Source organism: Ochotona curzoniae, unplaced genomic scaffold (assembly GCF_017591425.1).
Source record: "Ochotona curzoniae isolate NIBS_2020 unplaced genomic scaffold, NIBS_Ocur_1.0 scaffold_3890, whole genome shotgun sequence".
Lineage (NCBI taxonomy): Eukaryota > Metazoa > Chordata > Mammalia > Lagomorpha > Ochotonidae > Ochotona > Ochotona curzoniae.
This window is the reverse complement of record NW_024467115.1, coordinates 30,347,960-30,375,400: the sequence shown is the minus strand read 5'-3', so window position 1 is coordinate 30,375,400 and position 27,441 is coordinate 30,347,960. Positions and strand designations below refer to the sequence as shown.

Below are 27,441 nucleotides of genomic sequence, written 5' to 3'. Positions count from 1 at the left end.
GGCTATTCTTCATCTCTTTCTTACTGTTTAGATTACTCACTTCTTAGGGTGCCTCCCTATAAAGGGTGTCCAGGGACTAAGTTCTAGCATTGGAGACACAAGAAGTGTATCGTTCCAAGAAACATAGCAAACATCCACACTTCGCCCTACCTGCTGACTGCAGTAGCTGGAGCTCTAATAGCTACTTGAGGTCAAGAAGGGAGGTTGAAGATTAAATGTATAGGTAATATTCTAAAGCAGAAAGATAGAAGAAGCCTTGGTTGCTGATGACTATGGAGTGAGTTAATATCCTGGGCATTGAAGGTCTTATCTCATTCCATGCTTCTTTTCAGGGAGGGAAAAAAAAAAATTTCTCCTATCTAAGCCACCAACATAATGGGGTATTTGAATATATTCAGTTCACACTCATCCTAAGAGATGCAAGCCATGAAGCAGCTGGCATGTTCCATGTCCTCTGGAATTCTGCCACATGATTTCAGGGACTGTGCATGTATTTGTGTACACGGCTGTATTTGTGCCAACTAATAGCAGTGCTTTAATTGTCCTAGGTTAATGAGAAAAGAGCAAAGGTAGAGTTAATACATAAATAATATGCTCATACAAAGTGAAGGCCAAACCATATTATGGTAGATATACAAATAAAGAATCTACAATAGTAAAATAAGCACATGATACAGTATCTGCCTCTTCTTAGGAAAAAAATAAAATACTGACATGCCCAACTCAAAGGAATCTGTACCACAAGAATCATACACTCCTAGCAATTTCAGTAAAATAACATAAGCATGGGCCCAGTGCCACGGCCTATTGGCTGAAGTTCTTGCATTGCATGCACTGGGATCCCATATGAGCACCAGTTCATAACCCAGCTGCTCCAGTTCATCCAGCTCCTTGTTTGTGGCCTGGGAAAACAGTTGAGAACTGCCCAAAGCCTTGGGACCCTGAACTTGTGTAAGGGACCCAGAAGAGCCTCCTGGCTCCTGGCTTCCAATCGGCTCAGCTCTGACCACTGCAGCCACTTGGGGAGTGAACCAGTGGATGAAAGATCCTTCTTTCTGTCACTCATTTTCTCTGTAAATCTAACGTTGCACTAAAAAATTAAGTTTAAAAAAATAAAATAAAAAATAGAACATATGGAAATATATCATTAATTTTCTACATTTTATTATTATTTTTATTATCATTTTCTGATACAGTTCCATAGGCTCCTGGTATTTCCCTTATCCCAGCCCCAATTCCACCCCCAGCCTAGTTCCTTTATATCATTATGAAAATATAGTTCTTCATACACAGTCATATGTCCATCATTGTGGGCATGGACAATGGCAAAGAATCCAGCATCCTATTGTCAAGATATAGTAAACAGTTTCATTGGGAATCCATCTTTATCTGGAATTACAAATGGATACTACATTGTATCCTCACATCTGGATGTTAGTCTCCATTTCACAGCTACTGTACATCCCCTTAAATGAAGTCATAATACAAAACCAACAATAGAAAGAAAAATAGAAATTTACAATGCCATGAAGTTAAATAACATGTTACTAGATATGACAGTCTCTATTACACAACTACTATACATCCGCTTAAATGAAGAGCCACAAAACAAAATCAACATCAGGAAGAAAAAGGAAATTAACCACACCATGAAGTTAAATAACATGCTACTAAATTCTTGCAGAAAATGATGCTACTCTATGATCTATGAGTCACTGAATGATTTAATCAGAAGAAGGTGTTTTGAAGAGATGAAACTAACCAAAAGCATCAAATCCCATGTGATATAGTTTCCGCTGCTCTTTGTTAGTGAAGTGTGTCTCTTCTCGACAACAAATAGATAGGTTTTGTTTTTTAATCCAGTCTACTAATCTATGATGTTTGATTGACCTTCCATTTTTATCCTGTGATTTGTAAGTTCCTTTAGATTTCATAATAGTGAAAGTGCAATAAGACTAACAAATGTCTACACAGCTTTAAGTTTGTACCTGAGTACATAAGCAACACTATAACAAAACTATTTTAATGCAACACAATTTAGCAGAATCTTTGAAAAAATATCCTAGCCATGTATAGGATGCATAGGATATTATTAAAGGGATACCTATAATGCTTCTGTCCACATGCCAAATTAAAACAATTTTCTTGAAAGTTTTACTTTTTCTTGGTCTAAAATTCAAGGAAATTTAATGTATGGTTTTTGTAATAGGAGTATCTAGATAACCCAGGAATCAACATCTTAAGCATAATTTTGAAATAGATATATAAATACAAATAAGACATACACATGAATGTTCATATAAATCTTATTCACAACAGTCAAACTATGAAAAAATTTAAATGTCCATCAAATAGTAAATGGACAAAAAATATGGTATGTCCACATAATGGAATATTATTTATCCATAAAAAGCTATTGCGATGGCTAATCTTATGTGTTTACTCAACTAGACTATGAGATTCAGATGTTTGGTCACACATTATCTCAGATATTTCTGTTAAGACCAACATTTTCAGCAAACTCAAGATGGCAACCAGGAGTCCCCAGGAAACCAGCATGAACAGCTATGCACTTATCAAATCACCCTAAGAGCTACAGATCTACTTCAGTGATCAGGAGAGTTGTGTCCTGGTTAAGCAGCCTATATCCCAGCCATCGATACCAGAAGCTGATGGGTATAGCCATGGAGAAGTGAGTCCACCTCATCAGCAGACACACCACAGCCCACCTCAACAGAACAAAGTGCTTTGAATGTCTAAATAGACCTAAACAACTTGTCACTGTGGCTTGAGGAACTAGAAACACAGGAACAAATCAAATCCAAAATTGGTGGAAGGAAACAGATAATAAAACTCAGCACAAATCAATGACAGACTTTTACAAGTTTAAATCACCATAAAATGAAAAGCTGATTCTTTGAAAATACAAACAAAATTGATCCAAAGAAAAGTTTCAAATATACAGAATTAAAGATGAAAAGCAAACATTACCACTGACATCACAGAAATAAAAAGCATTGTTAAAAGGTACCATAAAAAAATGACATGAAATCAAATTTGATAAGCTAAAAGAAACTCACAAACTTTTGGGCACACATATCTGACACAGACTGAATTGTAAGAAAATAGCATTTCTAAACAAACCAATAATAAGTAGTGAAAGTGAATCAATAATAAAATTCCAAAAGAAAGACCTACAATCAGATGGCTTCACTACAAAACTCTACCAAGAATTTTAAAAAAGATTAACACCAATCATCCCCAAATTATTCAAAAATATAGAGGACAAACGAGTTCTTCCAAAATCCATCCCATGATGCCAGCATTACCAAAACCAGACAAGGACTCAACAAAATGGAAAGCCACGGGCCAGTATCCTTCAGGAACACAGACGCAAAAATCTTCAACAAAACACCAGCAAATTAATTCCCATGGTACATTTAAAAGAACATTCATCATTATCAAATAGAATGCAACCCAGAGATACAAAAATGCTCAACATGCAAACCAATACATGTGATACAGCACATCATCATAATGAAGAACAAAATCATAGGATCATCTTGACTGGTACAGAAGAGCCATTTGATAAAATTCAACATCCTCTCATGATAGAACCTCTGACCAAATTAAGTACAGAAGAACAAACCTCAACATAAAAAAAGACCATGTATAACAAGTCAACAGCTAACATCCTATTGAATGCAGAAAAGCTGAAAACTTTGTTTCTGAGACCTGGAATAGGAAAAGGATGCCCACTTCCGTCCCTTTCTTTCAACGTCACGCTTGAAGTCCTTGCTGGAGAAATTAGACAAAAAATCAGGGGCATCCACACTGGAAAGCAGGAAGTCAGGCTGTCACTATTTACAGATGACAGGATCTCATTTACAGAAAACCCCAAGGATTTTACCAAAACACTGTTACAACTAATGAATAAAATCCGCAAAGTCAGAGGAGACGAAACCAGTGCACAAAAATCAGTAACCTAGTCATGCACCTACAGTGAGTCATCAGATATGAAATCCAGATAGCAATCCCATCTCCAGTAGCACTAAATAAAGAAAAATGTTAAATACATGGGAATACATTTAACTGGAGATGCAAAGAGGTCCACAGTGAACACTATAAAACATTGATGGAAGAGACTGGGAAAGACGCAAAGAAACGGAAGGAAGACACTGGTACCCATGGATTGGAAGATTCAACATCGTTAAAATAGGCATGTTACCCAAAGTGATTTTCAAAGTCAGAGCAATTTCTATCAAAACCCCAACGACAATTTTCACAGACCTGAAAGCAGAAACAAATAAAACACTGCTAAAATTTGTACAGAATCACAAAAGGCACCAAGTAGTTAAAGCAATCTTAATCAAAAAGAACAAAGCAAGAGCTTTTACCTAACTTTAAAATGTATTACAAACTAAGGTAATTAAAACAGCATGGTATTGACACAGAAACAGATTCACAAACCAATGTCACAGAATAGGCACTAAAGAAAACCCATGCCTCTACAGCCAACAATTCCTTCACAAAGCTGCTAATAACATGCATTGAAAAATAATGATATTTCTAATAAGTGGTGCTAGGCAAATTGGACCTCCACATGCTTAAGTAAGAGACTAGATACCTAGCTTCCACCAGTCACACAATCATATGAAATGATTATAGAGCTAAACATGAGATCTGAAACTTTGAGATAATCAAAAGAAAATACTTTATGACATGGCAATGGACAAGGATTTTCTGGGTAAGACCCCCAAAATTGCAGGATATAAAAACAGAAGCAGATAAATGGTATTTCACCAACTGAAAGAGCTTTTGTCAGTGAAAGAAACAACAGAGTAAACAGACTAAAGAAGTGTCGAGATACATCCAACAATTTCAGTGGGAATCCTTCTTTGATTTAGAGGCAGGGATTAATACTGCACTGTATCTTCACATTTGGATATCAAAGTCTCTATTATGCAGTTATTATATACTCCCTTGAATGAAAAGCCATAAAAGCAAAATCAACAACAAGAATAAAGTTTAAAAAAAAATTGCAATACCATAGCGTCTGCCATTATCTGTATCAGCAACGTCAGGACACACTTAAACAGCAGACTCACGGACTTATGACTGCTTATGAATGACTATATTATTGTAATAACCTGGGAGAAATCAGTTGAGATGAGGGATTTTGGGGAAAGGGTAAGGGAAATCCCAGAGTCTACAGAATTGCACCATATAATTTAGCCCTAAGGAATTGTACATAAAATTCAAAATTTAAAATAATAATAATAAAAGTAGCAAATTTTAAATATAAAATAGAAAAAAATCAAGCTTGTGGCTGGTGTTGTGGCACAGCAAATTAATCTGCCGCTTGTGACACCAGCATCCCTGATCGGAGTGCTGGTTCAAGTCCTGGCTGCTCTTCATCCAATCCAGCTCACTGTTATTGGTCCTGGGAGAGCAGAGGATGATGACCCAAAATCTTGGCACCTGCCACCTATGTTTGGGAAATGCAGATGGATTTTCAGCTTTTGGCTTCAGCCTGGCCCAGACCCAGTCACTCTATATATTATGCAAATAAAATGTTTTGAAAATAAAAAGCCATAGCCATAATCATGTATAAAGGGCCCCCCCTTTTTTTCTGAGAAGTAAAAAGATAGAGAGGAGCACATACATACCCTGGTTTGCTCCTGAAATGTCTGTAACAGCCAGGGCTGGACCACACTGAAGCTAGGAGCCTAAACCAGGTCTCGCACCTGCAAGGCAGAGACTCAACAATCTTGGCTGTGACCCTGCCTCCTTGGGTCTACACCGGCATGAATGTGAGTCAGGAGCCAACGCCAGGAATTGAACCCAGGTACTCCAGTATGGGATGCAGGCGACTCAGCCACTAGACCAAGTGCGTGCCCCTCAAAAGATCTTTAAAATATTTTTCTCCTGTATAACTTGGTTCCACAAGGTTGCATGTGTTTCAGCCAAGCAGCAGATGCAAAGAGCTTCAGTACAAAAGCAGCTATGTAGATCTTGCTGTCTTCAGTTGAACTAGAAGGGACATTAAGGACATTGCCAAGACTATCTTTTAATGCCAAACTTATTACAATTTTTTAAAAAATCTGTGAATCAGACGAGATCGGGCGTGTTGAGGGTGGTATGGCCATAGACTAAATCTGTAAATCATAAAGCATTTTACTTACATTAGCCTGGAAACAAAAAAAGAATTGGTGAAAATATTTGCAAACTATATATCTTGCCAAGGGATCAATATCCAGAAGATATAAAGAATTCAAACAATTCAAAAAACAAACAAAAATCCAATTTTTTAAAATCAGCAGTAGATTCAAGCAGAGATTTCTCAGAGGAAGACACGCACACACACACACGGCAGTTCAATGTCACTAATCATCAGCAAAGTACAAATCAAAGCCACAATGAGGTGGCACCTCCCTGCAGTAGGGCAGGTTGCTACCAGAAGGCACGAGATGAGTGTGGGTGAGGATGTGCAGGAAAGGAAAGAAGTGCGTGCTGTTAGGGTATGTGTAGATGAGCACTTCCATGGTGGAAAGCAATACAATACTCCAAAAACTAAAGCAGAAGTACCACATGATCCATTTATCCCAATCCCAGGTGTACACCCAGGGAAAAAGAAACCATTCTGTTGGGAAGATAGCTGTTTTCCCACGACTAGTTCAGCACTGATTACAATGACCAGAAAATGGAAACAGCTTACGTGACCAGGAATTGATGCATGGAGAAATAAAATGTGAAACATAAACATTATGGATTATGCCTCAGCCACAAAAAAAAAAAAAATGGTGAAATCTTATCATTTAAAACAAATGAATCTAGAGGTCACTATGTTAAAAAGCGAAATAAGCCAAGCACAGAAAGACAAATATCACATGATCTCATTCACTGGTGGATTCTAAAAAAAACATGCATGTTCATCACCTAATCTGAGTTAAACACTGTGATGTGGTTTCCTGAGGCTGCGGAAGGAAATGCGGATGGCGTGTAAGGCAAGACCGAGAGACAAGAACTGGGTCACAGCTAGACGGGAGTAAGAAGCTAGACAGGCTAGGACTGGTGCAATAGCCTAGTCACTAAACCCTTCCCTTACATGTTCCAGGATCCCATATGGGCGTGGGTTCCTGTCCCAGCTGCTCCTCCTTCCTTCCAGTTCCCTACTTATGGCCTGAGGAAGATGTCAAGGATGGCCCAAAGTCTTGGGACCCTGCCACCACTTGGAAAACCTGGCAGAAGCTCCTGGCTCCTGGTTTCAGATTGGCTCAACTCCAGCCATTATGGTCACCTCAGGAGTGAACCAGCAGATGGAAGACCTTTCTGCCTCTTTTCTCTGTAAATCTGACTTTCCAATAAAAATAAACAAATCTTTAAAAAGAAGAGAAAGAAGTTCTGTGGGTCTATTGCAGGTAGGATAAAGCAACATAATGTCACTTTGCTATAGATTTCTTCATACAAAATTACAAGATGAGATTTGGGAATCGTTTCACTAAAAATAAATGTTAACAGCTTGAATGAACAAATATATTTACTCTGAATGGAAGTTACACAATGTATGCATTTATTTAACACTCAAATATATGCCTTACATGTGCAATTTGCATGTTTGCAACACTTTAAAAAATTTTTTTCAATGCTAGCATTTAGGTGGGTAGACTGAGTAAGGCATATTGCCCTCTCTAATCTAAGCAGAGACCAGTCAATCAGTAAAAGGCCTCAGCAGAATGACTTCCCAGAAAGAATCAAGATGGCAGAATAGGGTAAGGACATGTTTAAACAGATGCAGAAATATTAGCCAGTGTGAAGCAAAGATGGCACATTCCAGGAAATAGGAGAGGAGAGAACAACAACAGTTGGGTGCCTGGAGACTGACAAGCACAGGAAAGCAGCGGACACAACAGTGTGGTGTTGCGGTGACCAGTACCACAGTGGCATTCATCACATGGTTATCTGAACTCCACTGGCAGCCAGAACTACACCAGCAACAAGATGGAAAGGGACTTTCACCAGGAGCTCAGGATATAAACCCAAAGAATTGCCGATCCTGCTGTTGGTCTATTTGATTTGACCAGGAGCAGAGACACAGCAGAAGATCCCAGACAGGATATGCAGAAACAGGGTGTACTTCACAACCCAGTCCACCCCTAGAGCTGTATCGGGTGACATTTTTTTACAGAGGTAAGGGCTATGGACAGTACTGTGTGTGTGTACTGAGGAGTAAACTCATTTCTGGCTCAGTAAACTGCAACAACTTGGCATCCTACAGCTTCCACCCAAGATAGGTCTGGGTAGCCCTCAGACCTGGAGGCCAGCAGATCGGGAACTCTGCTGGTAGCACATCAGGTGCTGTTCTGTAGAGTAGAGCAAGGGCTTTGAGAATGCAGGAACTCACTGAGCTCAGCGCATTGCACTGGTCCCACAGGAAAATAGTATCAACTATGGTAAAACAGATCCATGTGGCCCTCAGACTTAATGGACAACAGCTTCAGGCAAGATTACCGCCAACAATAAACTAGCTATATAGGACACCTGGTGTCTCCCTAATCCTGCTACCTGCTCCAACCAGAAGTGGGGGAAAGGTTGTACGGACAACAGTGCAGCCTCAGCATGGTATCACAGTGGTTAGAGACTGGTGAGCCAAAACCTGGGGCTATAGAGACCATGGTGGAAATCTAACATAAGAACCCAGACCTGGAATTTGCAGACCTGGCACAACTGACTGCAAACAAAGAGCCATGTGCCAACCACAATAAATAAAATCAAACTGTAGACCTATGGGTGATAGAGCTTAGAAATCTGACCCAAAGAGAAGCATCTGATAACCAGAGGTACAATGACTATTACTGAAGAATCCCCTGTAAAAGGAGCAAAACCCTTTGCCAACTTCAGAGTTCAATGAGGAACACATCAAGAAAATGGGGAACACAGAATTCAAAACATTTGTAATAAAACCTCTTATCAACAATGAGAAGCACATAAAGCAGGCATTCAAGGAATTCAAGGAATATGTCACACTGGAAAGGAATCAAACAGAAGCTGATAATCAGAAATAAAAAATACAGTGGAGCAAAATAAAAGTACAGTGGAGAGTCTCCAAAATAGAATAAAGCAAGCAGAAGAAAGAATCTCAGAATTGGAAGATATTTTCTGTCACTAGAGGGAAACAAATAAAAAGCTGAAAGCAGAGATGGATCAAGCTTAAAAAAAAAAGTGTATTAAAGAATTGAAAGACACTATTAAAGGGCCAAACATAAGAGTATGGGAGTCCCAGAAGGCACAGAAAGAGAAGCTGGGTTTTAAAATGCATTTAATGGAATAAAAAAAGGAAAATTTTCCTAATCTAGAGAAAGAATTGGGAAACAAGATCCAGGAGGGGCACAGAACCCCCAACAGGCCAGAAGAAAAGTGATCTTTACCACGACAGACGATCATCAAGCTCTCTTCAATCAAACATAAGAAAAAGATCTTTCAATGTGCACGTGAAAAAAATCTATTGACATATAAAGGAATGCCAACTGAACTCACAGGAGACCTCTCACAAAACACTCTACAGGCCAGAAGAAAATGAAGTGACATATTCCAGATACTAAAAGCAAAAAATTGTTGGCCCAGCATAACGTATCCAGCAAAATTTTCCTTTGTCTTTGAAAATGAAATAAAATTCTTCCACAGCCAAGAAAAGTTCAAAGAATTTGCCTCTTCTAAACCTGCCCTACAAAGGATATTTCAAGATGTTCTCTCGACAGAGAAGAGGAATAGCACCCACCAAAACCAAAGGCAAATGCAAAGAACATCCTATTAAAATGACAACAGAAGACTAAATCAATGAACAACCCATTGCTAAAATGATAGGACCAAATTACCATCCATTCTAATTAACCCTAAATGTAAATGGCTTAAACTCATCAATCAAACGTCATAGATTAGTAGACTGGATTAAAAAACAAAACCCATCTATTGGTTGCCTCCAGGGGACACATTACAACAAAGACCAGCAGAAACTACATCTAATGGGTTTTGATTTTATTTTTGGTTTCAACTCTTAAAAACACTTGCTTCTGATTAAATTCTTCAGTGTCTCATAGAGCATACAGAAGCATCATTTTCTTCAAGAAGGTTCTTGATTTTCATTTCTTCAGCAACACATTAATCACTTCATGGTGTTGTTAATTTCTTTTTTTCCTTCCTTTGTTGATTTTGTTTTATGGCTTTTCATTTAAGAGATGTGTAGTAACTGTGTAATGGAGACTATCATATCTAGCAGCATGTCATTTAACTTCATGACATTGTAAATTTTTTTATTTTTCTTCTTTTTGATTTTGTATTGTGGATTTTTATTTAAGGGGATGTATAGTAACTGTGTAATGGAGACCATCACATCCAGATGTGAGGCTACAATGCAGTATGCATCTCTACCTCCAGAAGTTGGACTCCCCAATGATACTGTTTTCTATATCTTGACAATAGGATGCTGGACTCTGCCATTGTCCATGCCTGTATTGATGGACATATGACTGTATATGAAGAACTATACTATAGTAATAGGGAAAGTCAATGAGGGAGAAGGGAATTGGGGAGGGGATAAGCGAAACCCCAGGGCCTATGAAACTGTATCATAAAATGATAATATTAAAAAGGAGCAATAAATTTTTTTAAAAAGAAAAGAAACCTAAAAAAAAAATTACTTCCTTTAGACACGAGAAAATTCTACCAGCAGATTGCCTTTAGACATGAGCTGCGTCAATTCTTGGCCTTTTGGCTAAGAGCAAGTGCAGCCTTGAGCTGCATACCAATTCTTCCTTAGTGTGTTCAGAATGCTGGCTCATCCTTGAGTTAGGACTTGACAGTTTCCAAAACCATATAAACTACTTCCCTGAAATAAAATGTACCTGCTTAGCCATCTATTTACATACACACACACACACACACACACACACTCCTCCTACTGACTCTGCTTTTCCAGAGAATCCTAAGAATAAAGTGCTAAGGCTCGTGCAACATGGATGAACCTTGAAAACATGTTAAGTAAAGAAAACCAGAAAAGAAGGACTACCTACTGTGTGGTTCCATTTATATGAAATGTGCTGAATCGACAACTCTAGAGATACAAAAAGGAAGCAGACCAACACACAGGGGAGGCTGACAAAGAACTGAATGGGGTGTAACCGCTGAGAGGTATGGGGTTGTGATTCGAGTGATGTGGGGGAAGGTGGTGGAAATGTTCTAGCTTAGTTGGTGGTAATGGCTGCACAGCTTTGTCAGTTATTGAAACCACTGAATTCTACACTTTAAAAGAGTATTACAGCATAAAATTACCCTCAATTTTTAAGAGAATTAAAAGTGTTGCTCTTTATTAGGCTTATATTAATAGTGGAATTATCAATCTGGTAAGCATGGCTGGTTGAATATTACCTACTTCCAAGAGCTGTGTCCACCCAGAAACTCAGAAAGTGAACTGAATAAGACCTTCTGAAGGCATAATTAAGGTAAATATTCCTTGATGAGATGTCCTGGATTTGAAAGAGCTCTAACTTCAACAATGGGTGTTCCCAAGTGTGACAGAAAAGAAGGGACACGCAGAGGAAAGATCAAGCAAAGACATGCAGAGATAGGAATTGTGCAGCTCTGCACCAAGGATTGCTGGCAGCCACGAAAAGCCACCAAGCAGGAATGGGACAAATTCTCAGAGCCTCCAAAAGAAAACGGTCCTGATTTCACACTCCGGACTCCACAATTGTGAAAGAACACACATCTGTGGCATTAAGCCACCCAGCTCAAAGTAATTGGGTAGCCTTAGAAACAAACACAGCGGGACCATTTTTGCTACTGTTGAGAAATGTTGCTTTCTAAATAGTAGAGTTAATAGAGGGATAAGCTTAGGCAACGTATGAAGATGGAGAGTTGATATTATTAATCCTTCTTAGACTCTAAGATTGGGTGTTTCAAATAAAAAGCTATTTATGGTTTTAGGGAATTCTTTCTTCTTTTTTAAGATTTATTTTGTTCTGACTGCAAAGGTAGATATACAGAGAAAAGGAGAAACAGGCAGAAAGATCTTCCATCTGCTGCCTCACTCCCCAAATGCCCACAATAGCTGGAGCAAAGTCAGAAGCCAAGGGGGGGCTTCCTCCAGGTCTCCCACATGAATGTAGGGGCTTAAGAACTTAAGCCATTCTCTGCTGCTTTATATAAATAACAGGTCATAAGCAGGGAGCTGGATGAAAGTGTAGCAGTTAAAACATGAACTGGCACCCACATGGGATCCTGGCGCTTGGAGGTGGATGACTCAGCAATGGGACTATTGTGCTGGCCCTGGGAAATTCTTTTTATCTTCTTTATACACTTTTTTTTATTCTAGCTTTTAATTTAAAAGGTTTTTTAACTTGTATTTGTTAAAACGCAGAGAAACTCCTATGGAGAGCTCTTACACCTACTGATTCACTCTCCAAATGCCTGCTAAGTAAAGCCTGGAGCTAGGAACTCAATCCACATTTCCCACATGAGAAGCAAGAATCCAGTTCCCTCCCAGTGTGTGCATCAGCAGGAAGCTGAGATCAGAACACAGACCCTCCAGTACAGGTTGCAGGCAACCCAAACAGCAGCTTTATTCCTGAGCCAAATGCCTTGTTTCTTAAGACTTTTCACGAGGGGTCCAGCATGAGAGCCTAGCCGCTAAATCCTCGCCTTGCATGTGTCAGGATCCCACATGGGCATCGGTGCATGTCCTGGCTGGTACACTTCCCATCCAGCTCCCTGACTGTGGTCTGAGAAAGCAACAGCGAATGGCCCAACGCTTGGGACACTGCATCTGCATGGGAGACCCAGAAGACACTCCCGGCTCCTGGGTTCAGCTCGACTTACCTCCAGCTGTTGCGGCCACTTGGGGAGTGAACTAGAAAATGGAAGATCTTTCTGTCCTTTCTACTATCTGTAAATCTGTCTTTCCAATAAAAAATAAATAAATCTTAAAAAAAAATACTCTCATGAATGATTTACATAGATCTTTATTCTCCCTCTGAAAGACAAACTTAATCATTCTTTTGAATGTTTAGGGGCCTGAGAAATTCTTGAGTTGGCCAAACCTGTGTCTCCTACACCTTCCCGGTTTCTGATTTGGAAAAGTGGAGATCTTTTTATGCAAAACAAAATAACAGGATAAACTCTCCAGCCAAGTTTACTTACACTCCCAAGTTTTTTCCCTTTTACTCTTCCAAGCACCCCACAAGAATCACACATTTCCATCCCTTTTTCACCCCTGAATTTTGTACATTCTCAAAGCCTTCGGCCACCACCCCCACAACCTACCACTATAGCTGCTTGAGTCACAGGTTTTTCTACCAAGTACAATGGATATTCCTTCCATGGTGAGCCTACTACGGTACTTGATGCTATGGATCACAGCCTCATCCTAAAGACCTCTGCCCTCTCTATGTCTCTCTGCTTCTTTTTAGTCTCCAATAATTTTACCCTCCTGCTTAAAAACTCTCCCCTGGCTTCCCAGGACCTTAAAGTTGCATCCGAGCATTAGCAGGACGCACAAGTCTGATGATCAAGGTATTATCAGCCAGACCTTTATTCATTTGTCTTAATATAACTTAATTGTCACTTACTTCATCCTCTGATCCAGTCAGAAGCAATTTTGTGCCAAAGACCATGAGAGCAATAGGAAACAATCTGTGTTTGAGAATGTTTGGCAAAACTTTTATCAGAAAGATACAGAAGGGGAGCAGCATTGTGGCACAGCCAATTAAGTTGCCACCTGTAACACAAGCATCCCTTTTCGGGGCACCAGTTTATGTCCCAACTGCTCCACTTCTGATCCAGGTCCTGCTAATGAGCCCGAGAAGGCAGCAGAAAATGGCCCAAGTGCCTGAACCCCTACCACCCACATGAGAGAACCAGGTAGAGTTCCTGGCTCCAGGCTTCATCTGGGCTCTGAAACCTAGCTGTTATGGCCATTTGGGGGCCAGGGGGTGAATCAACAGATGGAAAATCTCTCCACACACACACACAATACACATATAATACTGTATTATCATATATAATAATACATATATATGTATATATACATACATATAACTTTTAAGTTCAATATTTCAAGACTCAGGAGACGATTTTATTTTTCCGACTGACATGAAAGCCCACACAGGTCCAGACTGGCCATATCCGACCTCCGGGCAACCCTTCTGCGGGAGGAAGGAGTATTTAACGATTAGCTCCAGGCCTGTGACTTCTCATTTAGTTCTGGATCCCAAGACTTTGCTTCAGATTCAAATATCCGCATCCCATGTGGGAAATAATGACATTCCTTTCCCTTTCTTGTCCCATGACGTTTCCCAGTTACTGATTTCTTGCCTCTGGTTTCCTTTTTAGGGTTCCTTGGTAACATGCAGAGGCCTTTGCTTTTTCTCTAAGTAGCAGTGATTCCGCAGCCCTACACTGCATGCAGGCGGGTGGGATGAGTGTCTACAACCCGGAGAAGGGCACCCTCTACAGGCAGGAGCAGGGCAGACAGGCGCCCAGCCACATTGACTGGTCCATCCACTGCCACATTCTTTGGACACCAACTCCCCACCACTCGCACTCCAAATTGTCAGTGTGGATGGTATCTGCAATTGTATCAGGTTCAAAATTTGTTTTCTAAAATAATAATAAAAACAATTATGAAATTCCTACCAAAGAACATAGCACACCCATACTAGTATCAGAGTTACATTTGGTTTTCCTTAATAAAATTTTAGAGTTTTCTCCTTAAAAAGAACAAAGAATAGCTTTGCTTTACACGCTGTTCAGTCTTTTAGGAATTCTCTCTCTTCCTTCTTCCTGGATGAAGGAAAAGCCTTGTGCTGTCAGGCAAGGTGACTGGTGCTTGAGGCTGTCCCCACATTGCTTCTGTATCTACTGTCTGGGGAAGCTCCCCAGGGTTCCCCCTTCAGCATCAAGGCCCTATCTAATTCAAGGTCTGGCTATAGAACTGCCAGGGCCTCTGACTAAGGAAGAGGGGTCTTTGTTCACCCCCCTCCGCTCCCATAATGAGCTGCCCATCACACATCTTCCACTATCATCCACAACCCCCACTAGCACACAAGAGACTTGAACTCCAGGGAGTCAGGATGAAGCCTAAGGCCGCTTGCCTCCATGCCTCCAGCCAGGGTGGGAACAGCTGACACTGACTTCAGGATTTCTAGCTCCACCCCACCACACCCACCAAAGTCAGTTGTGAGGCAGGAGCGGTGGAGGGGACACAACCCCTGATCTCTCCACCACCACCCCCCTTCCAAGGTCCCCATCAGGTGCTTTCTCTGGCTTTCCCCTCCCCCAGTATGCAATTGTGTTGTCTTTTCTGCACTCCCACCCTGGGGCCCTGTCTGCACTCCCATTCTCCAGGGGAAAAAGCCTCAAGTTCATGGCTTAGTCCTTATTGACAGAAGGACTTGTGGGAAGGAAAGCAACTAATTAGCCAGAAGGGGAAAATACAGTGGGGAACGCTTTCCACAATATTGTACTCTGTCCACATGTTCAAGGGCTGGCTTCACTCCAGGGTCTCTTTCCCAGCTGGTTTCCAAATTCAGAAACATTCCAAGAAGGGAGCTTCAGAGTGCTGATCTGCATGGAGCCAGAATGTATTTTTGTTCTTGTCTGCTGCACTTATGCTGTGCATATCTGCCAGGGATGAGGGGTCCATAGGGAGTCACACATCATTGCAAGTGGCACACATGCATGGAATTTAAATATTTTGATTAACTCTTGTCATTTTAATTTGTTTCTTCTGTGTTCATTAAAACTCAAACACCTCAAATATAGGAACATATCCCCAGCCTGTCGAACCTCCCTATTGTGCCTGATATGGTGCAGCCTACAGAGCACAACAAGAATATCATTGCCTGCCAATTTCTTAGTAAACAGTTGTTTAATTTCTCCTTAAGAATCTATTCGGATCGGCATAGCATCGGCCGTTGCGCTCACTTGGGGAGTGAATCATTGGACGGAAGATCTTCCTCTCTGTCTCTCATCTCTGTATATCCGCCTTTCCAATAAAAAAAATAATAAAAATAAATCTTTAAAAAAAAAAAGAATCTATGGCATAAATCACACAATCACCTAATATGGCACTTCCAAAAGTTTGTGGGGAAAATGAATTAAAAGATAATATGGTTGGCATGTGTTGTGAAAAATTGAACTTGCATTATTTTTAGCACAGTGTTTACTCAATACTATGTCAATCAATTTCATAACATTGTATATTGTTGCTGATGTTTTGTTGGGGCTTTTAACTGACAGGGACTTTACTCTGTTAGCTCTACCTTCAGACCAGAGAAGGTCTCCCCTAGAAGCCGCTGAACTTATCTGGACAATAACATGCTGGACTCTATTCTAGGTATATGCTTGCAATGAAGGAATCCCAGTTGAACTTCAACTGTGATTATGCAGCAAGGTGGAGGAATCCACCATGGGGTTGTGGGAGGGGTGGGGGGAATCTAAGTGCCTATAAAACTGTATCACATAATACAATGTTATTAACAATTTAAAAAAAAGATAATATGGTTGGGCAGGAATCGTGATACAGCAGGTGGGCCCCCTGCATCCATGTCAGTGTCTGGGATCACAACTCTTCCTCTGCTTCCAATCCAGCATCCTGCTCATGCAGGAACGCATGGGAGGCAGCAGACGATGGCTTAAATACTTGGATCCCTGCCACTCATGTGGGAGACATGGAAAGCCAGATGGACAGATACCGGAGAGCAGCTCCTGCTAACTCAAGAGCTTGCAAAGGATGCGTGGATCAGCGAGGAGATAAGAATAGGAGACACATGGACCACTACGGCATGATGCTCATAATGGACAACTCAGAGAAGTTGCCTTCTTTATTTATACACAAATTATCACAAGCTTTTGCCCAACATCCAACTGTTTCATTTTTACTTCATTATAAAAGAATGATTACAAACTCAATCATAAACATTATTATTATTTTACTTTAGGAAAAATATTTTCAGCAAGCTATTAGCTATTACTCATTCAAGCCTGCAGTGACCTGGCAGAAGCCAGGAACTCCACAGTTGGCAGCACATGCGGTTACATAGTGACAAGTGATTTACTTATATCCAAAATCAATCTTCACTAAACATAAACTAACTAATATTACTTAAAATATTAAGAGTACGAAATTTAAAAAAAAAGTTCAAAAGTGAAAGGAATTTATAAAAGCATATATCAAAGATTTCTTCTTAAATCTTATAATCGATCATGCATTAATTATCACCACCTTCACCTAGTGCTGATTCAATTGTCTTTTTTTTGTTGTTCTTTTGTTAAAGGGCAGTGAAAGGGATCAGGGCAATTCAGCCATTCTACAAACAGAGGGCCTTTATAAGAAACTTCCTTTTACTTTTTATAAACTGGATTTTTCCCCTAAATATGAGTGCCAATATAAGGTAGAAATTCTAAGCCATTTGGGGTGGTCACAGTTGTCTCCTTTTAGAAGATGCTCCACATACTTTTGCTTTCTGTGGTGAGAAACTAAAATGCGTCATTTCATGTGTTGTAACAGTTCGAGCCACATGGTAAACAAACTCTTTGTACCTCCATGATTGCCAGCTGTTCCAAAAGATATTATCAAGCCATTTCTTACTACTTACATTAGGGCAAGCTCCAGGACAAAGATGGGCATATAACATGACGTTTGGAGCCATTGTGGGCTCAATTATACTATTGTACGCTTTTAGCTGTGTGTCATTGCCTTATGTTGCTAAAGATGCTTTTACCATAACATGATTGATCAGTTTGAGGTGTTATACCAGTTACAGGAATCATCTCACATTTGCAGAAAAACACACCACCACCCTCAGGGGAATTCTATAAAACATCAGAGAGGTGACTGAGTGTCCATGCAATGGGTGAGGCAGCAATGAGGTGACCAGAGATGTTCTGCCGGGTCTTGCAACTCAGCCAGAAACTCCACGTAGCCCTGCTAACCGAGGAGCAGTGCTCATCACGCCCCTATGCCATTTGACCCAATTGCATGACTTCCCGCAGACAGATAAATGGAGACAAAAATATACAGCTAGATATCTCGCTGTCTTTCTTTCAAATAAATAAGATAGTAAATAAATAAATAGCTTTCAAAAGGATAATAAAGGGTGGTCATTTGGCACAGTGGGACACCTGCCCCCTTGCCCCATATCAGAAGATCTAATTCAAATCCTGGCTCAGCTCCAGCCATTGTAGCTGCTTGAGGATTGAACTAGCAGACAAAAGGCCTTTCTATCTCTCCTTCTCTCTGCCTTCCCATACAAACAAATAAATATTTAATAAGAATAAGCAAAGAGACAAACACGGGGATCTTCTATTCGCTGATTCTCCAAGTGCTCACTTAGTCAGAACTAAGCCAGGCTGAAGCTAGGAGCTAAGAACTCAAGTAGGTCTCACATGTGCACGGCAATGAACACGAGTGCTTGGGTCATCATCTTCTGCCTTCCTAAGGCATTAACAGCCAGCTGCATCTGAAGCAGACACAGGACTTGGTGTCAGGCACTCCCATACCACATAGGCATCCTAAGCGGTGACTTGAGTCGTTGTGCTACAATGCCTGCTCCTCCTGGTATATTTTCAAGAAATGTGGGGGTTTTGTACTACCCCATTTTGTCCATTAATTTCTTACTTAATCACTGACTTAAATTCCACAAGAGTTTTATATGCTTGAACATGTAATAATTGTACATATTACTTTGGGGTGCAGGATAGTATTTCAACTCAGGTATTCAACATGTATCAATCAAATCATGGCAATTAGCATTTTCATCCTCTTATCCTTTATGTTAAAGATTACAGCTTCTCTTAGTTCTTCATAAAACACTCAATAAGTAGTCTTTATAAGTCTTTGTTTAAACACAAATTCAATTTATTTCTTAACTTTGGATTGAAGTATAATACTCACACAGTTTTACAGGGTACAGTGCACTATTCTAACATATGCATCCATTGTAGGCCATAACAACAGAAGTGCGAATTTTATGATTCAGTCAAATGATTGACCTCACACAGCAGCGATGGCTTCACTGCAAATACTGAAGCCACAGTCAATGGATAAAACATGCTCATTTTGTGCACTATCCCCACTTTCTACACTTTGAGAAAATCAGAGAACACTTGTTTTCATCGTTTCTTTCTCTCTGTGCACATTACACAGCTTCCACTAATTTGCATATACTTCAAATGTATTTTTTAATTTTATTATTCCATGATATAGTTCTGTAGGCTCTGGGATTTTCCCTCCTTTCCAAATCCCTTTCCCCTACTGATGTCCCCTAGATCATTACCACAGTACCGTCCTTCCAAAACAGTCCTAGTCCATCATTCTGCCGTTTAAGTGCATTGGCATCGCAGGCATGGACAATGCCAGAGAGCCCAGATATTACTTTCAAGATATATTCAATAGTTTCACTGGGAGTCCATCTTTGATTTGTAAGTAGAGATGCACATTGCATTGTATCTTCACTACAATTACTATACATCCCCTTATATTTCAAAAATTTTAAGATTTATTTATTTGTTTTAAAAGATTTACAGAAAGAGGGAGAGAGATCTTCTACCTGCTAGTTCACTCCCTCCAGGTGGTAGTAATGGCCAGCACTAGGCCAGCCAGCAGCTTCATCTGGGTCACCAAGTAGGAGGCAGAGGTCTAAACACTTGGAGCATCTTCTGCTGCCTTCCCAGCAGGGAGATGGATTGGAAGTGGAGCAGCCAGTACACAAATTATTGCCAGTATCCCAGGTGGTGGCTTGACCTGCTATACCACAATGTTGGCCTCTAAATTTTTAAAATTTTGAGAGAGACAGCAAGAGAGAGCTGATTCATACCCCAAATGCCCACAACGTGCAGGAAGCAGGAAATTTAATCCAGGTCTCCTACATAGGTGGCAGGAACCTATCCACTTGAGCTGTCACTGCTGCCTCCCGAGGTCTGATGAGCAGGAAGCAGAAGCAGCAGCCAGGAATCCAACCCAGGGATTCTGATATGACACATATTCGGGGTGCAAACATCTTGACCAATAGGTCAAACGCCCATCCCATCACTTGCATATACTTTGAAGGTAACTAGCAACCAGTAAACAAGGGAAAGAAGCTGTGTACTTACCTTAAGCTCATTGGTATCAGCCAGCTTGGCTTTGAGCTCTGTGTTGGAGTCCCGACACACACTCAGATCCTTCTGCAACCTCTCCACCTTCTTCTCCAGCTTCCGGATGGTGAGATGAGCCTCATCCCTCTCCACCACCAAGGCCGTGCGCACCTGCTTCTCCTCCTCCAGTTGGGTTATTTTCCGCCGAAGGAGGTTCATGTGCAGTTCTTTGCTCTCAAGCCTTTCTTTCTGAGTTTTCAGCTGGTTTGACACAACAGGATTTTTTTTTGATAGTTGAACATCAATAAACATAAATGAATTGCATTGATTTAATCTACACTTGAAAAAGACTAATTTGTAAACCCTCAAAAAGAAAAAGTCATTGGGTTCCTGTTTGGGTTGTTTTAGATTCATAATTTTTTTCCAAGAATTAATTTTGTAGTTGCAAAGTAGGGGACAAAAGAAACACAGAACATGTGCGAAGGAGTCGGCTTTCTTCCAACATGTGATTCTCTCTAACATTATGTGCATCATAATAAAAATGTGAAATTACTTTCAGGACTGCTGAAATGGCCTTATCAAGAGCAGAGTATAATAAGACAGAGAAACAAAATGCTCTGCAACTCACATGACCATATACCTACACTGGTGTTTTCAGAAACAAGATAGGGTGAAAATTAGTACTGGCTAAACTCAATCTCTTAGAACTGAGCCATAAGGCACCCGACAGGAAAGCCACTGTTTTTTAAGTAGGATATATCAAAGAGATTTTAAAGAAACCTTTGTTTATATGCTTAAAATAGTAGAAATAAAACAGACTTAAAGGTTTTAATTCACTTAATGTCATTGTTATATGCATGCACCATAAGATCCATAAACCAAGCAGAAAACAAAATCCTCAAAAAAATCACCGCTGACAACCAAGTGAACGAAAGCAGAGTGACTTTTAGAATATAACTATGGATTGTAAGAGGAAAAAAGTCCCCTGGAGTGCCTCATGATGATGAAAAAGTACACATTAGAAACCACTGCCACTGAGATGGAACACCTGGATTGAGGTCCCTCCTCCCTGCCTGTTGAAAATGTCGCAATATGTGTGGCCCAGGGGTTACGTTGCTGCTTGAAACACCCACATCCCACAAGCCAGGAGAGCCTGGCTTGGCTACTCTGCATCAAAACCAGCTTTCTGACAGTGTACACTCTGGGAAGCAGCCAATGATGGCTCAGGACTTGTATCCTAGCAACCCACATAGGAGACCTTGGTTGGATTCTGGGACCCTGGCTTCAACTTGGTCCAATCCTGACTGCTACAGCCATTTGGGGAGTAAACCAACAGATGGTATATCTCTCTCTCGTCTGTGTGGGTGTGTGTGTGTGTGTGTGTGTGTGTGTGAGAGAGAGAGAGAGAGAGAGAGAGAGAGAGAGAGAGAGAGAGAGAGAAGAGAGACTTTCAAAGAAGCCTTTCAAAGAAAATGGAAACAAATAAATGAATTTCTAAAACACAGAAGAAACACTGGGAACTGAAATTAAATAGAATTGTCAAATGTATGAGATGAAGATCCTCATATTTTCCCTACGTAGCTACTCTGCCTCTGTCACCTGTCAGAATGTGGGAGGGGCTTACTGAACTGCTGAGCTTCTCAGCTCACAATGGAAGCTGTATCCCTGCTCACTTTTGTCAAGCTCCTTTTAACATTTCTCTAGCCACCCTCCCTCGCTCAAACTTGTTCACAACAAACTCCACCCTGTGCAAATTTACACTGGCAAGTTCTCAATATGCAGTAAAAGGACAAGAAGCCAGATGTGACTGGGCATCATCTAGGAGCCAAGAGTTCAAAAATGGTATTTGTTAGAAAGTAATGAAAATTTGGGATAGGTGTCATCTCCCACTTAAATATCAGGAAACAGACAGAAAGGTATTTAACTGGTCCAAGGTCACACATCTTGGAGGAGTGAAATTGAATTCCAGATGTGATTTGCCATGAAGTCTCTACAACAGATTTGTGCCATGGAATTGTTCCCAAGAACCATCATAAGAGCACATCCATGTTTTCCTATTTCTTCCCTCCATACCAATAATTGTACAGCTAATGTCCCTTTCATCCATTCACTCATTTACTTATACTGTTTCTGACTCTTCTTCTGAATAAGGAAAAGGAAGCCTCCCTCTATCTCCCTGGTCAGCAGAGCTTACACATGCAAGCAATGCTACACAGTCCTCTTGTTCACCACAAAATAATAGAAATTGAAGTTCTGAAGCTGAACAAGTAGCTACCCGGAGTTAGAAAAGCATTTTCTTTATTGTTAAAATTTGGGTTTTTTTTTTTCATTTGAAAGGCAGGGTTAGAGAGAGAGAAGGAGAGAAAGAAAGAGAGAGAGAACGTTCTATCACCTGGTTCACTTACCAAATGGCCACAATAGCCAGTACTGGACTGGTCTGAAGCTAGGAGCCAGGATTTTCTTCTAGGTTTCCCCTGTGTATGCTGGGGTCCAAGGAGTCAGGCCCTCCTCTGCTGCCTTCCCAGACCATCAGCAGGATGTTGGATCAGAAGTGCAGCTACAGGAGTTCAAACCAGAGCCCACATGGGATGGTAGCACTACAAGCAGAGGCTTAGACCACAGCCATGCCACAGCCACAGCCCCAGGAATACATCTTCAAGACTTCACTGTAATTAGGTGTGACCTTTGAAACATTTTGGCTGGGGCTATAAATTCATGTAACAAGTTCTAGGCACCTTCCTCAAAAGACAGCTCCCGTCTACAGCCACACCACCCTGAACGCCCAATCTCGTGAAAAGACAGCTCCCGTCTACAGCCACACCACCCAGAACGCCCGATTTTGTGAAAAGACAGCTCCCATGTATTTTTTTGCATCATCTTATTCCTCTTTTTCTTCCCCAACAGTATGCCCAAAGCCAGATACAAAGGTTCTAGGCATCATTTTGAACCAAGAAAAAATGGGATACCACAGTGATGGGAAATTAATTAACGGAAACGAGCCTGGTTTGCTAAAAAGTAAGTGATCTGCTTCAAGAAATGCATGTAAGAAAAGAAAAAGAATTTAAAAATAAACTTTCACTTTTTAAGTCACTGTTGCTTGCAGTCCCATTTACTCACCATGAAACAAGACCTTGAGTGATAAACACACCAACACTTTAGAAACAAAAACTCAAATACTACATCTTGATATGGTAACGATGGTGGATGAGAGTAAATTATCTTTCAATATTTGGGTTAGGGTTAAGGTTAAGGTTAGGGTTCACAAATTTCTTCTTTCAACACTAGCCAACTTTTAATATCCCTACCTTCCTCTGTAAGTTGTGGGCAATTGTCTTGTTTTCAATGACTGCATTGCTCTCGAGGCGGACCAGCTGCTCTGTGCGAGCTAAAACTACATCCAGACGCATGTCAAAGCCAAGTTCAGCAGCCATCTGGTCCAATTTCATTTTCTCTGAAAGCTCATCCAGAAATTTAAGATACTAATCACAGGAACAAAGACAAAATGGGACACAAAGGTGGAGTAAGCGCATGATCTCAAGCATCCTTTTTCTTCCCCCACAAGCTGACAAGTAGTGTCCTTTAAACTCATCACAGACCCTGGATCTTGACCCGCATACTTGGCAATGAATTCCAGAAGCAACCTGCCAGTTCCACCGTGCTGCTTATCCAGAACCTCTTTGGATGCTTCTGATCAGTGACCTTGATGTTTGACCTAACATTACAAGCCGTTTTTAATCCAGTCATATGACAAACGTGGCTATGCTCCCAATACTACCTCATCTCTACTTTGGCAATACAATGCAACAACCATGTCCTGCCTCCAAGGATAGCCCAGCCCCCGGAACCCACCCACTCACACACCGTCCACAGGAATATTTCCCACCTCCCTGGACCCTCACCTCAAAGGCAGAAGCTGATAGCTGAACTCCCAGCAGCCTCTACAGATCATTCCAAAGTCAAAGCTCCTCATACAAACACAATTTTATATTTCGTGCAGTTACGATGCTTTGAAAAATGTTTTTAAGATGCTAATGTATCAAAATTAAGTGAATGACATGCTAAAATGGAGCAGGATGAGGGAAACCAAGATTCATACTTTAATGGCTAAATTTACAGCGAGATTCATACTCTTCCTCCACTTGATTTCTACAGCCAGTCTGACCATGCCCAGAAACACAATACTGGTGAGTGTGTGCTTGTTGCAAAAGCAAATCAATCAGTGGCTTCCTATATCGGGTTCTCATTTGGGGGCGGGTACTAATTTGATATCTTCTTATTGGAATAACTTTTCATCCATCTGACATTTTCAGGCAACAAACATTTAAACAAATATAAGTTCATGCTGACTGAAACAAACAGTCTTAAAGACCAGAATTATCCATAGTTGAGCCACCAGAATGAAGGTATTTCCACTTTCCAATTTTCTAAATTGCATACAAATATAATTTGATCTCTTCTTTACAAATCATATTCATTACCGATGTGGCTTATTGCATTCTGATGTGACACTATATATTGCTTTTGTTGCATTAAATTGTCACACCTTAATTCTCTATCAGCTCTCTCTTGGGAACTTTTTCTAATCTGTGCGTACAAAAGGGATGTGTTAACCCCAGCACAGCAGTCTAGCAGCTAAAATCCTCGCCTTAAACACGCTGGGATCCCATATGAGTGCCAGTTCTAATCCTGGCAGCCTCGCTTCCTATCCAGCTCCATTTGTGGCCTGGGAAAGCAGTAGAGGATGGCCCACGGCCTTGGGATCCTGCACCCACGTGGAAAACTCAGAAGAGGCTCCTGGCTCCTGGCTTTGGATCAGCTCAGCTCTGGCCATTGTGGCCAGTTGGGGAGTGAATTATTGGACAAAAGATCTTCCTCTCTGTTTATCTGACTTTCCAATAAAAATAAAATAAAACTTTAAAAAAGTGATCTGTTGCTGCTTATATTTTACATAAAGTAAATTCCTATTTCTACATGTGACTCATCCACTTAACAGGTAAGACCTACAATTGTGGGGAAGGGGGTATGATGGGACCATGCTAAAACCTCACAGAGGAAGTACTTATTTTAAGGATCTTAGCCATAGCCCACAGAAGACTTAGATTGTAAGAAACTAGTAACTATACAGAAATGAAGGATTGCTACATATTTTGTTCATTTGAATCACAGTTTGGCATAAGTAAGAAACTATGCATTCTTTATTTTATACAAATGTAGGTCACCTGCACTTAGCATTTCAATTTAGCACAACTTGGCCTTTCAATTTTTAAATAACGCTACCCTCACAAGGATATGTATTTTCATATGCAGTTATTAATGAAAAAGGCACCATGGGCAGAAATATCTTACATAAGGTGCTTTCATAACCCAGCATTATTTTAGCTTAATCCAAATTAAAATAAATAATTCATTTACTTGGAGATGAGGAACAAGGTATCAATCTATATGAAATGCTTGCCTTTGATATATTTCTTCCATAATTTTCAAATGATATGCATTGACTCTTTTTCTAGACCCTGGGGAAACATGGAATAATATATTTTCTCTGGCTTCAAGCAAACTGGAATACATCAAAGAAATACTTAAAAACAATCCGGAGGATAAGGAAGGAGGAAGATGGGTGGGGAACAGGAGCAGAGGCTGGGTGGCATGGGAAGTATAACTATGCTCCTAAATCTATACTATGAAAAAACACAGAATTTGTTAATCTTACAGAAATAAAATATTTTTCAAAAACCCAGGGCAGGTATTCCCCATTCTTGGGTATCAGAGCAGTTTGGAGAGTGGGTACAGCTCCTCCACTTATCTCCCCCAGACCCCCAGATACAGGAGAAAGAAGACATTTGGGAAACAATGGTCTCACCCATTTTCCCAACCCTCGATCCTTCCTACTCTGACCAACAATGTAAATACCATCAAAAATAACAATTAAAAAAACATTAAATAATCTAGGGCAGGTATTTGGCCTAGCAGTTAGCATGACACTTACAATGCCCACATCCCCTGTAAGAGAGCTTGAGCCGGAGTCCCAGTTCTAGCTCCTGACTCCACCTTCCTACTAATGTAGACCCTGGAAAGCAACAGGTACTACATCAATTAGTGGGCTGTCTGCCACTCACACGGAAGACCTAGACTCGGCTCCCAGCTCCTGGCTCTGATCTACTGGGCATTTAGAGCGAACCAGTGGATGAGAGTCCTCCTCCCCACAATCTCACCCCTTCTTTGACTTTATGCCTCTTTAAGCAATGAAGAAATGAAATACTGAGGATAGTTTGGGCAAGCACAGGCAGTTTACCACCGCCACTGGGGGAGGAGAGGGACCACTCTGAGAAGTCACTTGAGCCTTGAACACACTTAACATGTTCACAAGCTATCTAGAGCCAGCAATCAGGCTGGCAGTTAGATTGTCTCCAATTTACCACATTGGACTCAAGCACAAACTTCATTTCCAAAGTCAAAACTTTGACTTCAGCTACATAACTTATCAGATATCAAAAGGAAAAATTCTCTTGACTGTCCCATATTTCTCAAATCTATCCCATATCTTCAGTTACAAAGCCATTTGGGTTAAACCACTATTCTCTTTGGATTTGGACTCTTTTAAGAGCCCACTGACTCAGCCCTCTGACCTCTGATCTCAACACCCTCTGAACCAGCTTGCCTCAGAGAAATATTCCTTTTACTCAGAAGCCTCCCATGATTTCCCACTATCTGTAGGATGAAGCCTGCGGTTGGCTTGTCTTCTCTCCATCATCCCTGCCTGCCTGCATGCTACCCTACACCTCTGGCCTCAGCAGGCCCTGCACTCCATTTTCCCTTGCACCTGCTCTGCTTCCCAGGCCATCTTCACACACCTCCCCTGTCCTTTCTACTTCAAGTTTTTCCCCACCTCTTCTCCCTGACAGATGCCTATTTGTCTTTTAAGACCCTTGTCAAACCTCAGAGCTTCTGTAAGGGCTCATTTTCTCTCACACACGGACAGGGGAAAAGCCATCACCCCTTTCTTAGAGCCCCCAGCTCATTGGCTCCCTGTCTCTATTATAGCATTAATTGTACTACCTGATCTTCCCAGCTCACCTACCTACTTACCAGACTGAATTTTCCAGGAACTTTCTGTGCATCTCTTCATATCCAACCCTCCATGATTTTTTTTATTAGGTAGAAAAGAATAAAAATGATTAATGTGCCCATGTTCTAAATTGCACTTTCATCTCTTTCCTTTCTTACCCTCCCTCCTGTGGAAATCTCACAGCCCACAGATACAGTCTTCCCCACCCTGCCCAGCTTCTCTTGGTCCTGTTTCTCACACCTGCT

The 27,441-nt window shown here is 40.8% G+C and overlaps 1 protein-coding gene across 1 annotated transcript in view; it reads right to left on the bottom strand.

Annotated features, from left to right (window-relative positions):
* CCDC170 (coiled-coil domain containing 170) overlaps window positions 1-27,441 on the bottom strand; it is a 103,543-nt gene that overhangs the window by 6,367 nt on the left and 69,735 nt on the right. Inside the window, exons 8-9 of the mRNA XM_040965669.1 lie at window positions 23,436-23,609; window positions 20,149-20,391 (exon numbers count right to left, since the gene is read on the bottom strand). Coding sequence (XP_040821603.1) covers window positions 20,149-20,391; window positions 23,436-23,609 — 417 coding nt within the window. The remainder of the gene's footprint in view (window positions 1-20,148; window positions 20,392-23,435; window positions 23,610-27,441) is intronic.